General features: G+C 42.6%; 1 protein-coding gene across 8 annotated transcripts in view; it reads right to left on the reverse strand.

The window, feature by feature from the left end:
* Positions 1-25,955, reverse strand: part of LOC106567565 (rho guanine nucleotide exchange factor 12) — a 140,964-nt gene that overhangs the window by 51,852 nt on the left and 63,157 nt on the right. For 2 of the 8 annotated variants that reach the window (XM_014137028.2, XM_014137024.2), the window contains exons 2-8: positions 14,535-14,555; positions 12,758-12,852; positions 6,062-6,160; positions 5,443-5,492; positions 3,927-3,984; positions 3,587-3,789; positions 3,140-3,217 (exon numbers count right to left, since the gene is read on the reverse strand). In XM_014137028.2, the coding sequence (XP_013992503.2) occupies positions 3,140-3,217; positions 3,587-3,789; positions 3,927-3,984; positions 5,443-5,492; positions 6,062-6,160; positions 12,758-12,852; positions 14,535-14,555 (604 nt within the window). Of the gene's footprint in view, positions 1-3,139; positions 3,218-3,586; positions 3,790-3,926; positions 3,985-5,442; positions 5,493-6,061; positions 6,161-8,248; positions 8,940-8,983; positions 9,200-12,757; positions 12,853-14,534; positions 14,556-16,520; positions 16,543-25,907; positions 25,929-25,955 lie in introns of those variants that run through there. The other 6 variants (XM_014137025.2, XM_045693465.1, XM_045693464.1 and 3 more) reach the window with 6 other exon arrangements.

Genomic DNA, 25,955 nt, shown 5'->3' on the forward strand with positions numbered 1-25,955 from the left:
GTTAAGGATAATCTGAAGATGGTGCTGGCTAAAGCTAAAACTGGTGAGTGTAAAGAGTATAGGGATATTGTTATCCACGTCGGCACCAACGATGTTAGGATGAAACAGTCAGAGGTCACCAAGTGCAACATAGCTTCAGCGTGTATATCAGCTAGAAAGATGTGTCGGCATCGAGTAATTGTCTCTGGCCCCCTCCCAGTTAGGGGGAGTGATGAGCTCTACAGCAGAGTCTCACAACTCAATCGCTGGTTGAAAACGTTTTTTTGCCCCTCCCAAAAGATAGAATTTGTAGATAAGTGGCCCTCTTTCTAGGACTCACCCACAAACAGGACCAAGCCTGGCCTGTTTAGGAGTGACAGACTCCATCCTAGCTGGAGGGGTGCTCTCATCTTATCTACGAACATAGACAGGGCTCTAACTCCCCTAGCTCCACAATGAAATAGGGTGCAGGCCAGGCAGCAGGCTGTTAGCCAGCCTGCCAGCTTAGTGGAGTCTGCCAATAGCACAGTCAGTGTAGTCAGCTCAGCTATTCCCAAGTGCAAGTTAAGTGTTTTAAAAAATACAATTATTTGAGGTGAGGAGGAGGATTGTTTAAGATACTATTTCAGGAGAACAGAATATGAGTTGGCCTACTGTATGTTATCTGGCTATGCGCCATGCCATAGGCTTGTTCATTTATCAGACAAGATATGCTTATACAGTGCATTCGGAAAAGTATTCAGACCCCTTCACTTTTTCATCTCAAGGATGATCAATGGAAACAGGATGCATCGGAGCTCAATTTCGAGTCTCATAGCAAAGGGTCTCAATACTTAGGTAAATAAGGTATTTCTGGTTTTTATAATACATTTGTAAAAATGTTTAAAAAACAGTTTTTGCTATGTCATTATGGGGTATTGTTTGTAGATTGAGGGGGAAAAAACGATTTAATAAATTTTAGAATAAGTCTGTAACGTAACAAAATGTTGTAAAAGTGAAGGGGTCTGAATACTTTGCGAATGCACTGTAGTCCCGTGTCATTATTTTATATTATATGATTTTACAGTAAGAAGAATATAACTTAACTTAGCTGAATAAAATAAGAGGATATTATTCTTCCTATTCAGGAGCAAGTCTGCATATGAAGTGGCTACCTTGAGCATAAAAGTGATCATTTGAAACAGGTCCTATATGCTAAATTTAGAATTACTTGGCAACTTTAGTTGTGAATGATATAAACCTTAGAAATCAAAACATATATGGGCTGCATAATGCGACTGTAGGCTATTAATTATTTGAAAAAGTCACAAAAAAAGCTTGCACTATGTTCCTTGCCTCAGGCTGCAAACACTGTATTCTTATCAAGTGATAATATTTTCACCCATCAGACTATTCTCAATTTAATCTTGTCTTTATTAATACTGTATGTAGAAATGGGCAGGACATTCATATGCACTCGAATAGCGAATGGAGGCCGCTTTCCTGCCAGTTAGTTTTTCCAAGCTGGGTAGGCTACTCATGTTATTTCACTACATGTATCAACCACTGTTTGAGGAGCATGTAGCCTCTCGCTACGCGACAGGTGATATTCCTCCCAAACTCTGTATATCATGGGCTCTCCAACCCTGTTCCTGCAGCTACCCTGTGCTTAATTTGGGAAACCAAGTAAAATCTGTTCAGGAACATTGATAGTAACATGTTTTCACAAGGAAACATATTTAATTCAACTGTTGACAGCCCCTCTCCCTGCATGCTTGAGAAAGGAATGAAGGAGAGAGAGAGATGGAAACGCATGGTGTTCAGATATTCTGTAGCTAATGTGTCATCCTGTATGAGGAAAAAAAAACTATTACTAGGCTATTCAAAATCACAAATTCACTATAAATGTAGGCTAACTCTTTAAGCGAGTTGGGTACTACCAACGCATGTCCAGAGGGCATTAGAGGAGATTACCGTGACTGTCACGTGTGGCTCAGTTGGTAAAGCATGGTGCTTGCAATACTAGGGTTGTGGGTTTGATTCCCATGGGGGACCAGCAAGTGCTGGATAAGAGCGTCTGCTAAATGTCATAAATATAAATGTATAGTGGTAATAAGGTCACCGCAACAACCCTAGGTGAGTCTAAGGCTTAAGAGGGTGTGAACGATGCTAAATGGGCATAAACAAAGAGCAGCACTGTAGCTGTTCAATGTGAAAGGTTATCCTTATTATACAACAATAGGCAATTTAATACTGTTAATGGTTTGCCTAGTGGGGGAAGTTGGTGAGAATGTTGAGAGAATCCATTTAGGCAATTTGGTGAAAGTATTCCTTCTCTAAATATATGTTTCCCAAGGATTCATGTAGAGCAAGTGTGAAAATCGAAAATGTTTGAATGCCTTTTTCTCCAAAATGGGATTACAAATGTATACATTTTTAAAGCAGCATTACTTCCCCAATTTCAAATTTTGGAACATAAGACTGAAGAGAGATAGGGGCGGTCACATGACATTCAAGGAAACTCAGTGAGTATTCTATGCTACACTAGAATGATGCCACTACTATGGATGCTGCTAGGAACTGAATCGTGCTGTAAATTAACATAATGAATAAGCAGCAACGTGCGCAATGACATCATTAAGCGTTTGATGACAATTTAATGTGTGAATGATTTGTATTTAATCTGGGTCTGTATTTGGGCTCCTGAGCGGTGCAGCGGTCTAAGGCACTGCATCTCAGTGATAGAGGCGTCACTACAGATCCTGGTTCGATCCCGGGCTGTATCACAACTGGCCGTGATCGAGAGTCCCATAGTGCGGCGCACATTGGCCCAGCATCGTCCGGGTTAGGGGAGGGTTTGGCCGGGGTAGGCCGTCATTGTAAAATAAGAATTTGTTCTTAACTGACTTGCCTAGTTAAATAAAGGTACAAAATAAAATAGAAATCAAATAGTATCATAGGGCGGACCTCATCCTAGATCAGCAGTCCTACTCTGAGATGCTTTATGAACATGGCTCCAGGTCCTATGAACCTAACTATAATAAAACACTGTCAATTCCAAAGAATACTCGGAATTTGAATTATCTCATTCAAATCAAAGATTAAAAGTTCAACTAGATGACTGTCTCATCTCCTCATGTAGAAAACTTCAGAGTTTGGATACTATGTGTGTGTGTCTTGCCTGTAAGTCCTGCTGCTCCTTGGACAGCATCTTCTGTAAGATGTCCACCTTCTGGCTGTGTACAGCGTTATTCTCCTCCTTAGAGACCAACCAAAATGAAGAAAAACAGAAATTATAAGAGTGTTTGCTTCCGGACAGGACAGCGACAAGTGCAGCAGAGGGAGAGTGACAGCTTTATGAAAAAATTGAGGAAACTAGTGAGAGAAGCGTGAGAATACAGATCCAGTTAGAAAGTGAAAGAGGTAGAGTGAGTGGGGGTGGGTGGAGGCTGAAGTGGGAAGGAGGACGGGGGGATGGGGACGGGTGAAGAAGGGGTGTGGAAATGTGGAGGCCGAGAGAGACAGAACTAAAAAGAGACACGTCTGAAATGGATGGCACCCTACTCTACATTGTGAAAAGAATGCCATTTCAGTTGCAGCCACAGAGCAAGGTGGCCGTCGGTCGTACCCAGAGGGGCAGAGGGGAGATGTGGTCCTGGGGACTGGTGGAGGTGGAGCAGCGCTTCCCTGTTCCCCCCATTGTTCCCGGAGAGTGGGGTGAGGAGAGGGACGACGACAGGACCCCTGGGTCTCCAACCTCGCCCTCTGACAGGGGGATTTGGGCCAGTCCCGGGGGCCTCCCCAGCACTGTGAGGGCCACATAGGAGCCCGCTGACACAGAGAGACAAGAGAGTCCGGTTACATTATAAAGCTACTACTTGTTAGCTTTAAGAAAGTGCGTCTCTTGAAGAGCCGGTGATTTTACAAGTCTATGAACAATCAGATATAAAACTGGAACTTTGACTTACATTTGATTAACTTTACGACTTCTACATGGTTTGAATGTGTTACTAAGCTCCCGTTGACCTGCAACAAAAACAGAACATCTGCTATATGTCACATCAACGTCAATCAAATGAAATACAACACTTTCTGTGGGAGGACTACGCATTCTGTCCCAGATTGGAAGCCCCATATTAGTTCAGGGGTACATTCAACAGGAGCAGGTGTATGTAACTCTTTCCATGCCAAGAAACACCTTATTTCTTTCTAAATGTTCATTCATTTTAAATTGACATTTTAGTCATTTAGCAGACACTCTAATCCAGAGCGATTTATAGGAGCAATTAGGGTTAAGTGCTTTGCTCAAGATAACATCAACAGATTTTTCCCATAGTTGGCTCAGAGATTCGAACCAGCTACCTTTCAGTAAACTGGCCCAACCTGCAGCACTACCTGCCCATTCAAGCGTAAACATCCATACATCCATGCATGACTAAGTGAAGATTTTACTTAAAGGGAAGATGTACCTATAGACTTCCATTCATAGCAGAAACGCTAATTAACAATGTCTCGCAAAACTACCTTCAACTTCTTTAAAATGAACACAGAGACATAAAAATGGTATCAATTAGTTAATCTGACTCTGGGTAAGTAGAAAAGGGCTTAATTGCCAAAGTCTCACACTTTCCCTTTAGGAGAAAGTTTGGATTCCCCCTCACAGACGAACAATTCATTTTCTGCACTGACACTACGCACAGAATGAAGGTATCCTGCCCTTTCCTCATGACATTGGAATACATTGCCATGTTATGGTGTAGCTCCTCATCAACCCAGCAGGGGGCAGAGTTGGAAACTATGCAGGGAGCCTAATCCATGACCCACAACCTACCTTTGTAGCCTGCAGGGTTCTCTTGTCTGAGGCGGGATGAAGTTGCCCCAACACACTGATCTTGGGTCAGTTTAGCATTTTCCCTACTAATGGTTGAGTTTAGGGGACACTGATCCTAGATCTGTACCTAGGGGAAACTTCACCTGATCGGTCTCTGTCTAAGAGACAGTGGCAGAATGAAGTTCCCCCTTCACACTGATCGGTTTAGCAAATTCGGTTTAGCATTTCGGTTGAAATGCATAAGGTAAGATTTTGGAAAGATAAACTGATCCTAGATCTAAGGGTTATCTCAGACAATAATACAATTGCGGAATTGCGTCAGATGATGAATTAAGTTCTGGGGGGAGACATGTTAGAAAATGTACTAACTAATGACACTAGCGAAGTCTCCACCCCTCTAAACAAAAACTCTCAGCAAGTTTCGGGCAAGTCTATGGGCCAAATAGAACCTGCGAAAATGTGATTTGTCCAAAATGATCAGACACAAAAAATCTGTGTACCGGAACAAAGTTCCTCGTTAGTCATCTCATCCCACAGTCTATTGACAGATGCTACTACATGCACTACATTACATGCATCTGTCAATGAAAGATTAGGCTAAGGGTAATGTCTAGGAGGAGTGTAATGGGCCCCAGAGAGGGAATGAGCCTCACCTTGATGATCCTATCACCCGTCTGGACGCCCGCTCGCATGGCAGAGCCATCTGCAGAAAAAGACAGTACAGGACAGGACACGTAATGGGAATGAGAATTATAAAAAGGTTAGCGATATTACTGCATCCAACTGTATAATGACACATTCAGAGATAAATCCAATACATTGTATTGTTGCCTTGGATATCAAGACTATATGATGTAGAATATATATTCATATTCTGCTCTGCTCCCAATCAAACATGTTGATCTAACGTCAGAGGTTTACACCCCCAAGATATGCACTTACATTTCCTTAAAACAATATATATATTATACATACATTTTTAAATTAGTGGCCCTAGTGGGAATCGAACCAGCTACCCTAGGGTTGCAAGCACCATGCTTTACCAGTTAAAGGAATACTTCGGGATTTTTGGCAATGAGGGCCGTTATCTACTTCCCCAGAGTCAGATGAACTTGTGGATACCATTTATGTCTCTGTGTCCAGAATGAAGGAAGTTAGAGGTAGTTTCTTGAGGGCCAATGCTAACTAGCGTTAGCACAATAGGTATCATCATAATTTCCTTGACTACAGCACAGGAATGTGTAGATTAGAATAGGATGGAAAAGGCCTTACCCTCTTTGACCAGCTGCACAAATACAGGGTTGTCTCCGCTCACCGTCAGCCCAAAGCCATTCTCATCTTTCTGGATGATCACACAACGCTGGACAAGCCCTACACAGACAGACAGACAGAAGAGGAAGATATGGTGGGTTACACACCATCACAACACAACACACGGGTTGGCAAAGTGACAGGAAACAAGGATGGCGATGTGGGACACGGTGTGTGACGGGGCATAATACGCACTATGGGTGTCAAACTGTTTTCCTATATATAGGGCAATGTGTCTGCTTGGTGGCAGAGGTACTCTTTCAATAGCTCAGCTCTGTATTTGTGGCTAGTAGTTTTTATAAAATGTTGACGAGGCCTGGGGAAAATGGCTTTTGAAACTTCAATTAAGTGGCAGGCATGAATGATTGATACCAAAGGATACCTTTTTTCAAATACTTAATACGCCCCAGTTATTATAGAACTTCACGCTCTTCTTCAAAAGCCTTTAACACATGGATGCATTTTGTAAAGTGCTTATTGTTGTTAAAGGGATAGTTCAGCTAAATTGCATATTAGATATTTGTTCCCTGAACTTGAAAGCAGTCTATGCACAAGGACAGAATAACACAAACATGTGGATTGCAGTCACTCGTTGTCCATAGACTGCTTTAAGGTAAGGAAACAAATATCTAAACAAATTTGCTGAACTATCCCTTTAATATCAGTATTATGCCAAGATATGCCATTATTCATAGCAGCCTAACACATGACCTTCTAAGAACCCAGCTTGACACTCATATAAGGACACGTTGTTTGGGGAACATTGATATAAGTGACAACAACACCCCTGTCATGTTTACTTGAACACAGATTGAGTTGTTTGAGATGCAAAGAGAGACACACACAGGATCACACCAGTTCACATGCAGGTGAGTTTCACTAACAGAGGTCAAACACAATGGTTCACCCAAACCAATATCATCATTATATACAGGGAGTGCATATTGTAAAAGCCAAATGAGAAAGCAGATTAAACTAGTAATCCAGGTTGCAGGAGGTACAGCAAGACATTTTGCAATGTCAAATAATGGCAAAAATGTTGCAAACCAACAACTTATTACTCAATGTATTGCTTTGGTTTTAAACTAGCCACTGACACTAACTGATACTGTACATAATTATTTCTGCATAGAAAAGTACTGGGTGGACTGCCTAAGAGTTTTTTTGTTGTTGTTTTAAAACCGCAACATTTTATCTCCGCAGCCAAGGAGGACCTCAAAAAATTTGGTGGGTGACCACGCCATTCGCCACGGCCACCACCTAAGCCCCACATTGAACCAGAAAAACCCCTGCTATAATAGCATTTTCTAGCCAAGAACCAAAGTAAATTCATGTCCCCCAGTTAGCATGCTTTAAATGTCATGCCCAAATCACATCAAAGATACTGGGCTACACAATCCCTTTCAGATATGAGTTGGACATGAAATTGAAAGCATGCTAACTGGGGGACATTGACATACATTGGTTTTTGGTTACAAAATGCTAACATTAACGGTTGGTGGCAGTAGCTAGCTTAATGACAGCAAAGCATGTAAATAAATAGGTAATTTGGCTGAACTGCCCCTTTAACATTTTAGAGTGAAATGTATTTTCAGGCCTAAATAGGAGTCTTCATACATTGTGCATTTTTACCCCCTCAAACCCTCCTGGTAGCGTTCCTTCATCAACCCAAACATCTTCCTTCACGCTGCTCTGGCCAGGTAACACTAAAACATCCGGACAATGTTTGTCAAACACAGTGGGAAAGTTCACTGCCAGGGCAATAAAAGGCAAGGCTGAGTTTAATCGAGATAAAATAAACTGAGAACAAAGGAGGTGTAGGACTCATGTTAGGGCGTGAGTGAATGACAGGGGGACACATGGCAGAAGGACTGGGGACTTCACCACATAAATCAGTCACCACACACTAACGGGGTATATCTCAATAGGGGAGCAAAATGTCCACTTCTACTTGCCTCCCTTAGTTTGCACTGAATTTAACAGATTGGATAAGTGATAGGTGAAATGTGAAAAAAAGCCTAGTCCTGGTGAAACTGGCTTTCACCTGTCCACTGGCCAGTTACCGCATGTCAGATGAAGGAAATGACAGGAAAGGGAAAGGAGGTCATTTGAAAGACTATTGAGACACAGCCGTTTAGACCATCTTACCACAGGACTCAGAGTGGATTCCCTCGGCTACTACACAGCCAGTCTGCTGCACAGGCATGTCTAGTACAACACGGCAGACAGGTCAACACGACAGACAGTTGTGTTGTACACAACCAGGACACACAGAGGGGGAAAAAAAACACCAAAAGCCAAGAAAATCAAAAAGGAAACATTGGGAGGGAGGCGAAAATAAACAATGACAGATAAAAAGTGAGTCTTTATCCCCAGTGTGACTACGCACCTTACAGTCTGAATTTTGTTGCAAATAGTAATTGTTTCTGATAACGCACCCTTGAACACAAACAAAACTGAAATGGTAACTGAGGGTATGAATGTTAAAAAAGATGAGCAGTATTCAAAAGAATAATGATTCTGAGGAAGGCCTAAAATGGCGCTCATACAAAGAAAACGAAGGCATAAAGATAAATGTTTCTCAACTTTTTTTGTACCAGTTTTTTCCTCCTTGCGGGACAGCTTACATTAAAACTAGCTCTGTATAACTGACCAGATTAGAGTCTCAGGGACCGTTCAGCAACATAACATGGACCGGAGGTTGAGAAACACTGATATATACTGTATATTGTTAGGCTTAAATGGAATGTTTTCATTATTCCCTAGACCTACAAGTAACATTCACAATACACTAACAACCTTGTGTGGTACCAGACCATTCAGAATATCCTATGAGGGTAATTTTAAATCAACGGCGAATTAAAGCGTAATTAAAATTCAAACCTGGAACCTTAGTGTAGTGGACACCATACCACTTCTGTTTAGTCCAATTTCTCAGTGAGAAGAACAGTGTTCAAAGCGACAACGCCTAGTACTGAGGATACATTTACACTACAAACAGCTTTGACTAGGAAAGATGCTGTCACCAGGGCATTCAATAGTCACGCCAAGAAAGTCTTTCATATAGTCAAGCAAGAGAGGGACTTTGGTGCTGCGTTTGTCTGTAGAGCAGACTACCTCATCACATGACTAGGGCTCAAAGTGCACTTTCAACCTCAAACTCCAGCAGCTGTAACTGTGTGTGTCTTGCATCCTCAGACTCCAGCAGCAGTGACGTGTGTACGAGTGTGCATGTATTACTGTGACTGTGTGCGCGTGCGTATATGTGTGTGTGTGTGTGTGTATGTGAGAGAATGTGTCTGTTTCATTTAGCTGCTGCTGGCATTTCCCCAGTCTAACAGAAGATAAGCATCAGCCTGGTGCTGCGTGTTTATCTGTCTGTCAGCTGGGGAGCCACGGCGCTCCCATTTCACCCCCCACCCCAGACCAAACATTAGCTCCTAGTCTCCAGAGTGGAGCTTTAATACCAGGGTCATATTCATTAACAGTCTCGGACCCCTAGGCAACCCAAATCCTAGGCAACTGGTACATTGTAGGAGGCAATAAGAACCTCGTTTTGGTTGCGAAACATTTTCGGTTGAAAAACGGTTTGCTAAGGAAAACATAAATGTACCTTTCTTATTGGACAAGGTAGTCCAACCTCGCTTCGGTTTCTTTTCTTCAGTTTGGTGTCTAGTGAATAGACACTGGTATTACACTGGCGCTACAGCAGCCCCCTAGGCTACAGCATGTCACCGCAGCACTTTCTCTTGTTGAGACACTGCATAATTAACATTCCATTATCTAATGTGAGATAGTGAGAGAATTGGCGTGCTACCTACCGCAGGATCAATGACAAGTTTACAGACCGAAACGGGACGATAACAAATGATTGGCTTCAGCATGCATTGATGTCAAGGGGAGACTAAAGCCCTTTCAAGATGATTTGATACGTAGTTAGATACAGGGACTCCGATAATATACTGGAACGATACATTTTAGTTTGAAACGATTCGGTGCGATTCGGTTTGATTAGAGGAACGAATCAATGCGATTCGGTTTGATGTGATACGATTGCACTAACATTTGTCGCATAAACACATTCATTTTCCATTCTGCTGCTGATGGAGCTCATGAGCTGGGCCTCTCTGACCTGGATCTGTCTGAGCTGACGTGTGTTTGTGTGTGTAATTGATATACACCTTCCTTATATCGAGTTGCACACCCATTTGCCCTCAGAACAGCCACAATTCATCGGGGCATGGACTCTACAAGGTGTCGAAAGCGTTCCACAGGGATGCTGGCCCGTGCTGACTCCAATGCTTCCCACAGTTGTGTAAAGTTGGCTGGATCTCCTTTGGGTGGTGGACCATTCCTGATACACACGGGAAAATGTTGAAAAACCCAGCAGTTCTTGACACACCTGGCACCTACTACCATACCCCGTTCAATGGCACACAAATATTGTCTTGCCCATTAACCCTCTGAATGGCTTTAAAAATCCTTATTTAACCTGTTTCCTCCCCTTTATCTATTTACATTACATTTACATTTAAGTCATTTAGCAGACGCTCTTATCCAGAGCGACTTACAAATTGGTGCATTCACCTTATGATATCCAGTGGAACAACCACTTTACAATAGTGCATCAAATCTTTTAAGGGGGGGGGTTAGAAGGGGTTAGAAGGATTACTTTATCCTATCCTAGGTATTCCTTAAAGAGGTGGGGTTTCAGGTGTCTCCGGAAGGTGGTGACTGACTCCGCTGTCCTGGCGTCGTGAGGGAGCTTGTTCCACCATTGGGGTGCCAGAGCAGCGAACAGTTTTGACTGGGCTGAGCGGGAACTGTGCTTCCTCAGAGTTAGGGGGGCCAGCAGGCCAGAGGTGGATGAACGCAGTGCCCTTGTTTGGGTGTAGGGCCTGATCAGAGCCTGAAGGTATGGAGGTGCCGTTCCCTTCACAGCTCCGTAGGCAATCACCATGGTCTTGTAGCGGATGCGAGCTTCAACTGGAAGCCAGTGGAGAAAGCGGAGGAGCGGGGTGACGTGAGAGAACTTGGGAAGGTTAATCTAATCTACACTGATTGAAGTGGATTTAACAGGTGACATCAATAAGGGATCATAGCTTTCACCTGGTCTGTAAATGTCATCGAAAGAGCAGGTGTTCCTAATGTTGTGTGCACTCAGTGTATATGTCTATGTTGTATTTAGGCACCTGAGCTGAGAAATAAGGTAAAGTGGGAAACTACCACTCCACTATCAGTTAGGGAGAGGGCATTGTTTTCTTTTGTCCCTCCCCCTACAGCTTTCGAGGAACGGGACACGGACACTTACAAGAAAGCCCTCTACGACATCCGACGAGCCATCAAACATGGAAAAGGTCAATATCGGACCAAGAATGAATTCTACTACACCGGCTCCGAAGCTTGTCGGATTTGCCAGGGTTTTCAGACTATTATGGACTACAAAGGGAAACCCAGCCATGAGTTGCCCAGTGACTCAAACCTCCCAGACGAGCTGAATGCCTTCTATGCTCACTTCGAGGCAAACAACTGTGTGATCGCTCTCTCTGTGGCTGATGTGATTCTCAGAGGATGCACACACCCTCTGGCAAGTGTCTACACAGACATTTTCAACATCTTGTCCCAGTCTAATCTCCCAACATGTTTCAAGCAGACCACATGTTCCAAGAACTTGCCTAAATGACTATTGTTCCGTAGCACTCACATCTGCAACCAAGAAATACTTTGAAAGGCTGGTCATGGCACACAACACCATAATACCAAACATCCTGGGCCCACTCCAATTCGCATACCGCCCAAACAGATCCACAGACGAAGCTCTCTCTATTACACTTCACACTGCTGTCTCCCACCTGGACAAGAGGAATATCTATGTGAGAATGCTGTTCATTGACTACAGCTCAGCGTTTAACACCATAGTCCCCTCCAAGCTCATCACCAAGCTCGGGACCCTGGGACTGAACACATCCCTCTGCAACTGGATCCGGGATTTTCTGACGGCCAGCCCCAGCTGGTGACGGTTGGTAAGAACACATCTGCCATGCTGATCATCAACACAGGGGCCCCTCAGGGGTGTGTGCTTAATCTACTCCTGTACTCCCTGTTCACCCACGACCGTGTGGCCATGCAGCACCATCAAGTTTTCTGATGTCACTACGGTGGTAGGTCTGATCACCGACAACGATGAGACCGCCTACAGGGATGAAGTGAGAGACCTGGCAGTGTGGTGCCAGGACAACAACCTCTCCCTAACCTTCAACAAGACAAAGGAGCTGATCGTGGACTACAGGAAGCGGAGGGGCGAGCATGCACCCATCCACATCGACGGGGCTGTAGTGGAGAAGGTCAAGAGCTTCAAAACATTTTTTTTGTTTTTATATTATTTTTATTTATTTTTTGTACTTTTTACCCCTTTTTCTCACCAAGTTCGTGATATCGAATTGGTAGTTACAGTATTGTCCCATCGCTGCAACTCCCATACGGACTAGGAAAAGGCGAAGGTCGAGAGCCATGCATCCTCCGAAACACGACTCTGCCAAGCCGCACTGCTTATTGACACACTGTTCGCTTAACCCGGAAGCCAGCCGCACCGATGTGTCAGAGGAAACACTGTCCAACTGGTGACCGTTTCAGTGCCCGGAATATTGGCACACTTACCTGTCGGGTCAAACTCATGCAGAGGTGGGACTGTGTTTTTTTCACTCTTGGGTTTCTTGTCTGGGGGGTGGTCCTTGCTGAGAATGCTAAGGGTCCTGGGTACACAAAAACACAGATGGCATGGTGAGTAACACACACACAGACAGACAGACAGACACAAACACAGGAATTACAGACTCGACACATCGGTCTAGACACATGACAGCTATCATCCAGAAAGTGAGGTCAGTACAGGTGCTTTAAAGCTGGGACCGAGAGATTGAAAAACAGCTTCTATCTCAAGGCCATCAGACAGTTAAATAGCCATCACTAGCCGGCCTCCACCCAGTACCCTGCCCTGAACTTAGTCACTGTCACTAGCCGGCTACCATCAGGATTCTCATCCCTGCACCTTAGAGGCTGCTGCTCTATGTACATAGACATGGAACACTGGTCACTTTAATAATGGAACACTGGTCACTAATAATATTTAAGTACTGTTTTACCCATTTCATATGTATATACTGAATTCTAGTAGATACACTATTCTATCCATGTATTCTTCACATACTGTATACTATATATTCTGTCCATAATGAATATACATCATACACGTTCAAAGGTTTGGGGTCACCTAGAAATGTCCTTGTTTTTGAAAGAAAAGCTAATTTTTTTGGCCATTAAAATAACATAAAATGTATCAGAAATACAGTGTAGACGTTGTAAATGAATATTGTAGCTGGAAACGGCTGATTTATAATGGAATATCTACAGAAGCCCATTATCAGCAACCATCACTCCTTTGTTCCAATGGCACGTTGTGTTAGCTAATCCAAGTTTATAATTTTAAAAGGCTATTTAATCATTAGAAAACCCTTTTGCAATTATGCTAGCACAGCTGAAAATGTTTTTTCTGATTAAAGAAGCAATAAAACTGGCCTTTAGACTAATTGAGTATCTGGAGCATCAGCATTTGTGGGTTCGATTACAGGCTCAAAATGGCCAGAAACAAAGTAATTTCTTCTGAAACTCGTCAGTCTATTCTTGTTCTGAGAAATGAAGGCTATTCTATGTGAGAAATTGCCAAGAAACTGAAGATCTCGTACAACGCTGTGTACTACTCCCTTCACAGAACAGCGCAACAACTTTCTATTCTGGCTCTAACCAGAATAGAAAGAGTAGTGGGAGGCCCCGGTGCACAACTGAGCAAGAGGACAAGTACATTAGTGTCTCTAGTTTGAAAAACAGACGCCTCACAAGTCCTCAACTGGCAGCTTCATTAAATAGTACCAGCTTCTGCCGTTTCCTGCAACAATAATCATTTACAACATTAACAATGTCTACACTGTATTTATGATCAATTTTATGTTATTTTAACAGACCAAAAAATTTGCTTGTCTTTCAAAAACAAGGACATTTCTAAGTGACCCCAAACTTTTGAACGGTAGTGTATATAAATATATGTATTTATGTATACTCCGGACAACATTGCTCGCCCTAATATTTCTACATTTCTTAATTCCATTCTAAACACATTAAGTGTAATCTTAACATGCTGAAAAGAGTGTAAGGCAGTATGGGGTCCTAAAGCCTAATCACATCGGGATTAATCGACTCAAATATAGGGCTGCATCTAATAAGGTTCCATTACGGACACATACCAGGTGTCCCAACTCTTGGGAGCATATGGTTTATTTTGTGGTAAGACGTTCTAGTTATACAGAGATATTCATCTGGATGTCACGATTGCAGTCCCTCATGATGGACAATGTGGACAAAGATTAACGAAACAACTTACCTGGTTGCTTTTTTGGGAACCCTGCGAAAACAAAGTTGAGAAAGGATTAAAACTTTTATGCTACTCTTTGTCATTGGTGAAGTCCTCTTCTAATTCTATATTGTGATGCCTATTCAGATTTTTTTTTCTAGACAGGATAATTTTCACCAACTGTATGAAGACTCCTTGGGCCTGTAGAATTTTAACACTTCTGTACCTCACAGATGGCAAGTCAAGCAACAACTGATTAAGCCTGTACCAGGAAAAGGCTCAATCTGGGATTGAGAAACCGACCCAACGTTCACCCTGACATTCTTAATTCGCTACCACATGTGACTATATTCGACAACATTTTATTGCCATTGCATGCTACGTCAAGAATGTTACACAATGAACATACACTACCAGTCAAGTTTTAGAACACCTAGTCATTCAAGGGTTTTTCTTTATTTTTTACTATTTTCTACATTGTTGAATAATAATAGTGAAGACATCAAAACTATGAAATAACACTTATGGAGTCATGTAGTAACCAAAAAAGTGTTAAACAAATCAAAATAAATTATATATTTGAGATTCTTCAAATAGCCACCCTTTGCCTTGATGACAGCTTCGCACACGCTTGGCATTTTCTCATCCAGCTTCATGAGGTAATCACCTGGAATGCATTTAAATTAATAGGTGTGCCTTCTTGGAAGTTCATTTGTGGAATTTCTTTCCTTCTTAATGCGTTTGATCCAATCTGTTGTTGTGACAAGGTAGGGGTGGTATACAGAAGATAGCCCTATTTGGTAAAAGACCAAGTCCATATTATGGCAAGAACAGCTCAAATAAGCCAAGAGAAACAACATTCCATCATTACTTTAAGACATGAAGGTCAGTCAATATGGAACATTTCAAGAACTTTTAAAGTTTCTTCAAGTACAGTTGTAAAAACCATCAAGCGCTATGATGAAACTGTCTATCATGAGGTCCGCCACAGGAATGGAAGACCCAGAGTTACCACTGCTGCAGAGGATAAGTTCATTAGAGTTACCAGCCTCAGAAATTGCAGCCCAAATAAATGCTTCACAGAGTTCAAGTAACAGACCCATCTCAACATCAACTGTTCAGAGGAGACTGTGTGAATCAGGCATTCATTGTCGAATTGCTGCAAAGAAACCACTACTAAAGGACACCAATAAGAAGAGGAGACTTGCTTGGGCCAAGAAACACGAGCAATGAATATTAGACTGGTGGAAATCAGTCCTTTGGTCCAACCGCTGTGTTGGAACCATAAATCACTAATTAATTTCATAATCAAAAGGGCAGTGGTGTGACGATGCCAACATAAGCCCCATGTCCTCAGGCACCTTCTGGCTCCCAGTTGTTCCACTGGTTGGCATATCAAACACGTAGATCCCATCCTACCCTGATCCCTAAGTCTGACAGATAGGAGGAGGATGGGAGGGATGTTCATATAAATAGCACAGACCCCTCTCACTCTCTACTCCTCCACATCCTTCCGCGGGTGGTTTTTGTTTTTGTTGCTGTTCCTTCTCTCAGACAATGGGGCCTGAACTTTGAACAATGGCGTTCACGTCAAAGCCAACTTACTACACTGCAGCATTGTAAGACAGATTCCCAGAAACAGAGGGGGCTTCTGGCAGGGCTCCCATTTCCTGTCCTGAATGTGGGCGGGTGGGGGATGAGAGGGGAGTAGAAGAGGAGGGGGATAAAGGGGAGTGGGTATCTTTAAGAGAAGGCAAGAGGGGTAGGATTTGAAAAATCCTGTGCTAGTACCCAGACTGCAGAGCTCGTACTTGAAAGTCTCTTTTGACAGAAAAACATCACTCAGTCTAACCATGGACAAGATTCATAATATATAACATTTACCGAATACACTGATACAACACTCCACTGCTACTGCCTTGAATGTCATGGCTTGCTGAAATGACATGGAACAACCCCTAACCTTTTTGTTGGATCCAAAGAACGTTTTTCAGAGAGAATCTCATTGTGACTTACCAGTTCTGGCTACTTCTTTCACTTCAACCTCTGTTCCATATGAGGTCAAAGTTTGAGGAAGTATGGCATTTAGAAAGAACATACAGTTTGGGGGTGAATTTCATGCCTCCTCAAATATAAATAGTGATATCCTTAAATGGACGTCACACCTTCTTTCCTATTGCAACTGCCCTTCGGAAACCGATTCAAGCACGTTCCATTACAAAATGGTCAACATTTGACCTGAACTCAGTCCTAACCATAAAACGAATTGAAGTAGATTTGAAGTGAACTCCGCTGCTCTGCTCACAAGACAGGTGGACCTTCAGACAATATGACAGCTGCGATGGTCGGCCTGTTGCTAGCTCCCAGATTACTTTGCGGTCAGCGTGCACGTCACTGAGGACCTGAAATAGTCTCGTCACACCGGCATCGTGGTGAAGAAGGCTGAAGAAATTAATTCAGCTACAGCAACCAGTGTCAAAGGAAGGCCAAGAAGATCATTGAGGACCTCAGCCACCCGAGCCACAGACTGTTTACTCGGCTATCATACAACAGACAGACAGTACAGGTGCATAAGAGGTAAGACCAAGACACTAAAAAGCAACTTCTATTACCAGGCCATCAGACTGTTAAACAACCATCACTAGCCCTCTACTAGGAGATGCACACTCACTCACTCACTCACTCATACTCACAAACACAAACACAGCCAACGCTGCTGTCCCATGCTATAGAGTCATTGAACCACTAGTCACTTCCCATTTCCCACTGTGTATTTAAATACAGTATCCCCAACGTAGCACATCATAATATTTCTACTACTGTACATTGTATTTTAGTTTCACTGTTTACACATTTATGCACTGGATTTTATGCACTGGAATTTGAGAGCACCTCTTTATATTTTAAAAGTTACTTAATTCGACCAAATAGCGCCGTTTATAAAAGGAAATTAACATCATTCAATAAAAAAGCTGACAACAAGCCAGTCATATTGAACCCCTGCCAATTAGAGAGACATGAGATTCACTACTATACTGTCTGAGAACTGGTTCTCCTCTGATGTGCCCTGAGGAGATTAGGACGGGATAGGGGATAGACTGTATGGGTGAGGAAAGACATCATGCTCACTGGGTGGTGGCTAAGCAGCTAGCTGAGAAGGGGATTAAGCTGATATTTAGACCCTTAAATGCAGACTCATTCAAAATGGAGAAAGAGAGGCCTAATTGATACATTGAAAACCTGAGGGGAACAATGAACTTGTTATCGTGTTCAAGCTAACAAGGCTGATCAATGGAAAACACAAAGATCCAAGTGCAGGGAAATCGATTGCTAGCCTTTAACGATCATCCGTTAGCTTTCGCAGAAGGTTCGGTCCCACTGCAAGTAGCTTTTAATTTATTTAGTCTTGTTATAAAATCAATTCCTTTAAGGGTAGGAACCATGAGTTTTTACTTACCTAAGTAACAACACAGTGTGGTCAAAGACTAAATAACTTAGTGAGAAAGGGAAAGGGCATACTGTACCTAGTCAGTTGCACAACTGAATGCATTCAATTGAAAAATGTCTACCGCATTTAACCCAACCCCTCAAACACAGAGGTGCGGGGGACTGTCTTAATCAATGTCCACGTCATCGGTGCCCGGGGAGTAGTTGTGGGGGTGAACTGCAAAACTACCAGTACAGCGTCAGTGTCAGCATTGATGGAGACCTCACTATATCACTATTGGATTAGCTGACTTTCCCTTGGCCGGTGAAACGGCCTCTCCCTCTGAAGGCCTCGCCATGACTCTTCTTTGACTTTGGTAGCTAACTCAGCCATCAAAAAGGTAAGTCTCCGCTCCCTCTACTTTATATGTGTTGTTCTAGACTAGTTTATATTGTTTTGTTCTAGATTAGTTGTTCTCTGGCTTAATACTTAGCTATGTCGACCATGGTGGTTTACATTATAGAGAATAGGCTGGCTTACCGCGTCCTCCATATTACATCACAACCCGCAAATATTTTTTCCGCCATGACTTTGTCATTTTTCGGAATTCTGATCAGTTTAATGAAAAAAATCTAAAAATAGGAAAGTGAGATGTCACTTTGCATTGGGACTTTTGATGCGTATTCTAATACAAATCCATGTTACATGTGGTTACGTTTATGCTACCGAGCCGTTAAATTGAATAATCTTTATCAATATTCCATTTATGTTCTACTTTAACAATAAAGGCCAAGTTAACACCATCTAGCAAGAGACCACTCAGAAATGGACAAGTATGTAGCGAAATAATTGAATGATCCTTCAATTTATTACAGTAAATACTACCCAAAAGCAAAATAAAAATAGGTAAATTAGCAAATATATAGCCTTGGCAGTGCAGCCCCTAGATATGATTGACACACCCGGACATCACATGATGGTGTCTTTTTGAATGGCTCCCTGTGTGTTTATGCTAGAGACTTACCGTTTTGTGCAGTGGCTGCAGCTCAATCCACTCTTTCCGCCGATATAAAACTTGCCCCAATTCCATAACATGGGGCTTGTGAAAGCGGTGTTTTTCTACAAGAAAATCAGCATAAAATACTGTTTCAGCTGAACTAATGAGTCACCAACATCAAAAGATGACTCCCATTAACTGTTTTCCGGCAGTCGTCTGATCTCCGTTGTGGATGACCTAATTTCAAAGGTGTCTTCTCACAAAGCCAACTGTCCAGACTAAACCGTTTGAACTACAAACCAATATCGAAAGGGCAGACTCTGACGAACATGAAGGTGTCAGTTGTTTTGCTCTATACAGCTTCTGGGGAGTCGTCTGAAGGTAACCCAGTACCAGGCTTTAAAAATGGCACAACATGCATATGGGGTAAAAAGTGGCATGAATAAAGTGACCAAACAAGGGTCTACAAAATAAAATAAAGTTTTAGTTTTCTTAACTCTCTGAGATATAGAACAAACACTTCAAAACCCTATTTCTTATGATGTATTATGATCTGTTTTGCCATGTACAAATGTGTTATTCAATGTGTTTCTATGGACTATAGCAGTAACGGCAAAATTAAACGTTTAATCAAATAATTTTTTCTGATATCTTTTTTTATACCTACATGGGTCCTAAAATTCCAAATCAAATGGCTAAATGATCCATTTTATGACCATCTTAAAACAATTCTATATGTTAGCTTAGTAGATATTATGCTAGTTTAGTAGATATTGTGATCTATGGGGAAAATACAAGTGACTTCAATGGTTCATTTCTCTGAACGGGAAAAAACCCACCAAACAGAGAACTGATACTGTATACTGGTCATTTGGTGGGCTTGGTGTGGGGTTTGGGGTGTCCGTAGGTGGCTTTTGACCATCTACATCTACAGGTTTTTGTGCAAATTGGATGTTGGGTACTATATTTATTGAATATTATACGAATACTATACATTGAAATGGCCAATTTGGGTGAAATCAATTAGACAATTTTAATTCTGAGAAATAAAGCTAACAACAAAATAATGTTGCAGGAATGCTAATCTTATCTGTTTCTAACTACAATTCAGAAAAATCTGAGATGGTGGATGTCATGGCTTGCTGAAATGACATGGAACAACCCCTAACCCTTTTGTTGGATCCAAAGAACGTTTTTCAGAGAGAATCTCATTGTGACTTACCAGTTCTGGCTACTTCTTTCACTTCAACCTCTGTTCCATATGAGGTCAAAGTTTGAGGAAGTATGGCATTTAGAAAGAACATCCAGTTTGGGGGTGAACTTCATGCCTCCTCAAATATAAATAGTGATATCCTTAAATGGACGTCACACCTTCTTTCCTATTGCAACTGCCCTTCGGAAACCGATTCAAGCACGTTCCATTACAAAATGGTCAACATTTGACCTGAACTCAGTCCTAACCATAAAACGAATTGAAGTAGATTTGAAGTGAACTCCGCTGCTCTGCTCACAAGACAGGTGGACCTTCAGACAATATGACAGCTGCGATGGTCGGCCTGTTGCTAGCTCCCAGATTACTTTGCGGTCAGCGTGCACGTCACTGAGGACCTGAAATAGTCTCGTCACACCGGCATCGTGGTGAAGAAGGCTGAAGAAATTAATTCAGCTACAGCAACCAGTGTCAAAGGAAGGCCAAGAAGATCATTGAGGACCTCAGCCACCCGAGCCACAGACTGTTTACTCGGCTATCATACAACAGACAGACAGTACAGGTGCATAAGAGGTAAGACCAAGACACTAAAAAGCAACTTCTATTACCAGGCCATCAGACTGTTAAACAACCATCACTAGCCCTCTACTAGGAGATGCACACTCACTCACTCACTCATACTCACAAACACAAACACAGCCAACGCTGCTGTCCCATGCTATAGAGTCATTGAACCACTAGTCACTTCCCATTTCACACTGTGTATTTAAATACAGTATCCCCAACGTAGCACATCATAATATTTCTACTACTGTACATTGTATTTTAGTTTCACTGTTTACACATTTATGCACTGGATTCTTGACATATCTACAGCTGTACATATAATTCTTAGCTGATCTTCAGTAAATTCTCCCGGCGTACATCAGTATTTTTTCCCATTACATTTTAATTATTTGACATTTTACTGTATTGTCAGGAGCTTTTAACATAAGCATTTCGCTTCGCCCGCTATAACACCCGCTAAGCTGATTCACAACTCAAATAGCACTGTAGCAGTAAACAAATGCAATCTATACATATGTGCACAGTGAGAATCCAGTGTATATAAACAGTGTAACTAAAATACAATGTACAGCTGTAGAAATATTATGATGTGCTACGGTGGGGATAAAGTATTTAAATACACACCGTGAAATGGGACGCAACCAGTGGTTCAATGACTCTATAGCATGGGACAGCAGCTTTGGCTGAGTGTGTGTGTGTGTGTGTGTGTGTGTGTGTGTGTGTGTGTGTGTGTGTGTGAGAGAGAGTGTGTATGTGCGTGTATTTGTGAGTATGAGGAGTGTGTGTGAATGCTTGCGTTTGTGTTTTGTGTGAGTGAGTGAGTGTGCATCACCTGGTAAACGGCTAGTGATGCTTGATTTGATCTGGGCTTGTGAGATAAGACAACTCGTCTAGAACACACTGCCTCCTCCACTGAACACACCAGAACACAGAACAGTCTGACCAACACCAGAGAGCATTTGGAGAGAGAAAGAAAAATCTGGCATATCTGTCTACGTTCAGAGAAAAGCTAACTCTAGGCAAAGACCTGAAGGAGCAAAATCTCATAATCAGATTAGTATGACCGTGACCGTCATTTATCAACGTCAGCCCAGCTGCTCATATCAGTAAACCCTTCTTTCTACGTAACTCCAGTACCTACTACCTAGACAGACAGACTTCATCTCTATCAATTGTTGCAAGCTTATTAACAACTGTTAGAATGGACTGGGAGTTGTGTAGCACTCAGGTGCAGGTGGTACTTTGAGCTACTGGAGAACCACTCTATAAATCCAATTTGTTATTATTATATACAAATTTGAATGCATGGTTGTAGCACAGGAAGTGCGACTGAAACAAGATCCGATTCAACTCAAGGCTGTCAATAATATTAATGAATTGCTGTAAAGTCTGTAAAGATTGTATACTGTACATTGCCACATCACAAATAAAGAAACTATAGGGATGCGATTGGTAAAAGACTCACTACCACGCCATTGGTGGTACTTACTTGTAAAATTAAGGGATTAATAAACATTTGAATAATCAAATAGGCTTTCAACAACAATGGAAGAGTACGGTGAAGTCATTTCTTGAATGGGGATCATACTCTTATTCAAAACAAAGGTGTTTATATTGTGTTGCATGCACAGTAATGCTAACTGTATCTAGGGAAATTCAAGTCATTGGCCTTGAAAGGCCCTATACTCAGTCTAACTCAACATAGGTCAGAAGAGACCATGCACACACACACACACACACACACACACACACACACACACACACACACACACACACACACACACACACACACCTCTGCCCCTCCTCTCTTCCTCCCTCTCTCGCCTACCTCATCCTCCAGGCCCTAAAGGGAGGGAGCAGGCACTCCTCTTTTTCTGCCCCAATAAGCCTGATCAGAGAGTGTGCATCCTGAAACGGCTTGGGGACATACATTTCTTCACGCTACACTGTCTGTTCATGTTTTATTAGCGTGGCCAGGGACGGGTGGGTGCGGGGAGGAGGTGCAGAGAGAGAAAACGATAAATCCACTAGAAGAACAGCCAGCCAGCTCCCAAGAGAGACCAGCCAGCACCTCCATATCTACCATGTTAGATACCTTTAGACAGGCAGCGAAGGCAAGGCCGAGCCTGGTTACAGACTACCCTATAATGACACAGAGACCAACACAAGAGGTGTGAGGGTGAAATGCTTGAGGATAACACATTTGTGTAGTGCCGGGAGGTTGAAACTGTGCTTTTATTAATGAATGAACGTATTATTGGTCTTATCGTTTAAGGCAGGTCATAAGCTTGGGGGAGACTCGGCAACGAATAATGCATTGATCCATTAGAAACACTGACGTCACATGAGAACTGGAACCTCTGTGCGATAAACTAGAGGGGGATTCCCCCATTACAAAGCAAAGCGCTTTGAGCACTTGAAAAAAGCTTTATTATTTAAAAAAATAATAATTAAAGTGTGACAATTTAGTGTTTAAAGTGTGAAATAATTATTTTCGTTTTTGAAGCACCACAAATCCAATCATCATTATCCATTATTCTAATACCATTGGTGAGATATGGAAGTTGATCCTAGGCGAAGCTAGGTCTTTGGGTAATGTGGCAACATTAAAACTAAATGGTCACGGTTTCCCAGTGAAACGTACAGTGGAATGTACAGTTGGGGGGTAGAAAGTCCATGGAAAATAGTTCAAGTAAGTTCAAGAGAAGCTGCAGGCAGAGAGAGGCATGTTGATGCCATGCAGTTCTGAGGCTCCTGACGGCAGTGAACTCTTCAAAGCACTGCAGACTGAACACTCCTCTGGTCAAAGTATATAATCAAGAGAGAGAAAGTGAGAGAAATACAGAGAGCGACAGAGCGAGAGAAAGGGGGAGATGAAAGAGAGAAAGCGGGAGAAAAAAAGAGAAAAGGAGAGAGATTAAGACCTAGAGAGAGGGAGCGGAGAGAGAGGGAGCGGAGAGAGAGGCCAAGCCCACATGGGGGAAACCTTGTTTTATCAAGAAAGGGGGGAGAGAGGGTACGGAGGGACGAGATGGTGGGAGAGGCTAGAGGGAAATACAGGGTAGAGATAGTGACACAAAGTATGCATCCCAAATGGTACCATGTTCCCTATATAGTGCACTACTGTTGTCCAGAGCCCTATCAAAACTAGTGCACTATAAAGGAAATAAGGTGCAATTTGGGATGCAGACAGAGAGAGTGAGAAGATCTAGTAGTGACAGAGGGGGTGTTTGTATCACTTAAGCTGTCATGTCTGATCCAGCTGTGCAGAGACAAATCAACACCTCTCTATCTCCATTTGTTAATGTATAGCCATGCGGTAAATGGAGCTTGTGTATTAAATTATCAATATGGCTAGTGAGGCTAAGGGGCTACCTGTGCAAGCCAATTCCGTGTATCAATGCAAGTAACTAGCACTTAATAGGTTGTGGGTCTTCATATCCAAATCATCTCAAGTAAGATAATTGAGTTAGACAATACACTTTTTGAGTTGAACATGAAGTGTGAAAATGGTAATATTAGGTACCATTGACTCGCTCTGGATTTGTGCCACAAATGCTAAAAAGTTAACATTTGAAACAAAACCAAAGCATGGGTTGCTGTCGTACCTTGTCCATAGACTGCTTACAGGGTAAGGAAACCAACATGTCATTTTGTAATTTAGGTGAACTATCCTTTTGGCGCCGGAAGAAATGGTAGCAGTTTTACGGGCGCCCAACCAATTGTGCTATAATGTGGGTTTTATTCGCGTTATTTGTAACTTATTTTGTACATAATGTTTCTGCAACCGTATCTTACGGCAAAAAAGAGCTTCTGGATATCAGGACAGCGATCACTCACCTCGGATTAGACAAAGATTTTTTTTACAACAAGGAGGACGCACAAGACATTCTCCAAACACCCCACAGGGCCGACATCCCCGTTATTTGCAAGAGGAAGCGACACAGGTACAGAGGACAAAGAGCCGGATGCCTGGTCAGATGGAAAGCTGAAGTTACTGACAACACTACTCGCCAACGTACAATCATTGGACAATAAATTAGACGAGGTACGATCACGAATATCCTACCAACAGGATATTACAGTTTCTGATGTCCCATGTTTCAAGGAATCGTGGCTGAATGACGACATGGATATTCAGTTAGCGGGATTTACGCTGCACCGGCAAGATAGAACAGCACACTCCGGTAAGACGAGGGGGGGGGTCTGTGCATATTTGTAAACAACAGCTGGTGCACGAAATCTAAGGAAGTCTCTAGATCTTGCTCGCCTGAAGTAAAGTATATTGTGATAAATTACAGGCCACACTACTTGCCAAGAGAATTTTCAGCTATACTTTTCGTGGCTGTTTATTTACCACCACAGACAGATGCTGGCACTAAGACCGCACTCAGTCAGCTGTATAAGGAAATAAGCAAAGAGGAAACCGCTCACCCAGAGGCGGCGCTCCTAGTGGCCGGAGACTTTAATGCAGGGAAACTTAAATCAGTTCTACCAAATTTCTATCAACATGTTAGGCCTACCATTGTCGTGTCGTCAGCACACTTGATGTTGTTGGAGTAGTGTGTGGCCACACAGTCGTGGGTGAACAATGAGTACAGGAGGGGACTAAGTACACACCTGAGGGACCCCCGTGTTGAGGGTCAGTGTGGCAGATGTATTGTTACCTACCCTCACCACCTGGGGACAGAGAGTCAGAAAGTCCAGGATCTAGAGGGATGTGTTCAGTTCCAGGGTCCCGAGCTTGGCAATGAACTTGGAGGGGACTATGGTGTTGAATGCTGAACTGTAGTCAATGAACAGCATTCTCACATAGAAATTGCTCTTGTCCAGGTGGGAGAGAGCAGTGAGGATTGCAATAGAGATTGCCTCATCTGTGGATCTGTTGGGGTGGTATGCGAATTGGGAGTGGGTCCAAGGTGTCTGGTGTTGATGTGTGTCATGACCAGCCTTTCAAAGAATTTCCTGGTTACAGATGTGAGTGCTACAGGACGATAGTCATTTAGGCAGGTTACCTTTGAGTTCTTAGGAACAGGGACAATGGTGGTCTGCTTTAAACATGTTTAGATTACAGACTGGGACAAAGAGATATCTTTGAAGACACTTGCCAGCTGTTCTGTGCATGTTCTGAGAACGCGCCTTGGTATTTCATCTGGCCCAGAGGCTTTGCGAGTGTTAACCAAATAAAAAAATCTTACTCACATTGGCCACAGAGAGCGAGATCACAGTCATCCGGGACAGCAGGGGCTC

The sequence above is a fragment of the Salmo salar genome, chromosome ssa13 (assembly GCF_905237065.1).
Source record: "Salmo salar chromosome ssa13, Ssal_v3.1, whole genome shotgun sequence".
Classification (NCBI taxonomy): domain Eukaryota; kingdom Metazoa; phylum Chordata; class Actinopteri; order Salmoniformes; family Salmonidae; genus Salmo; species Salmo salar.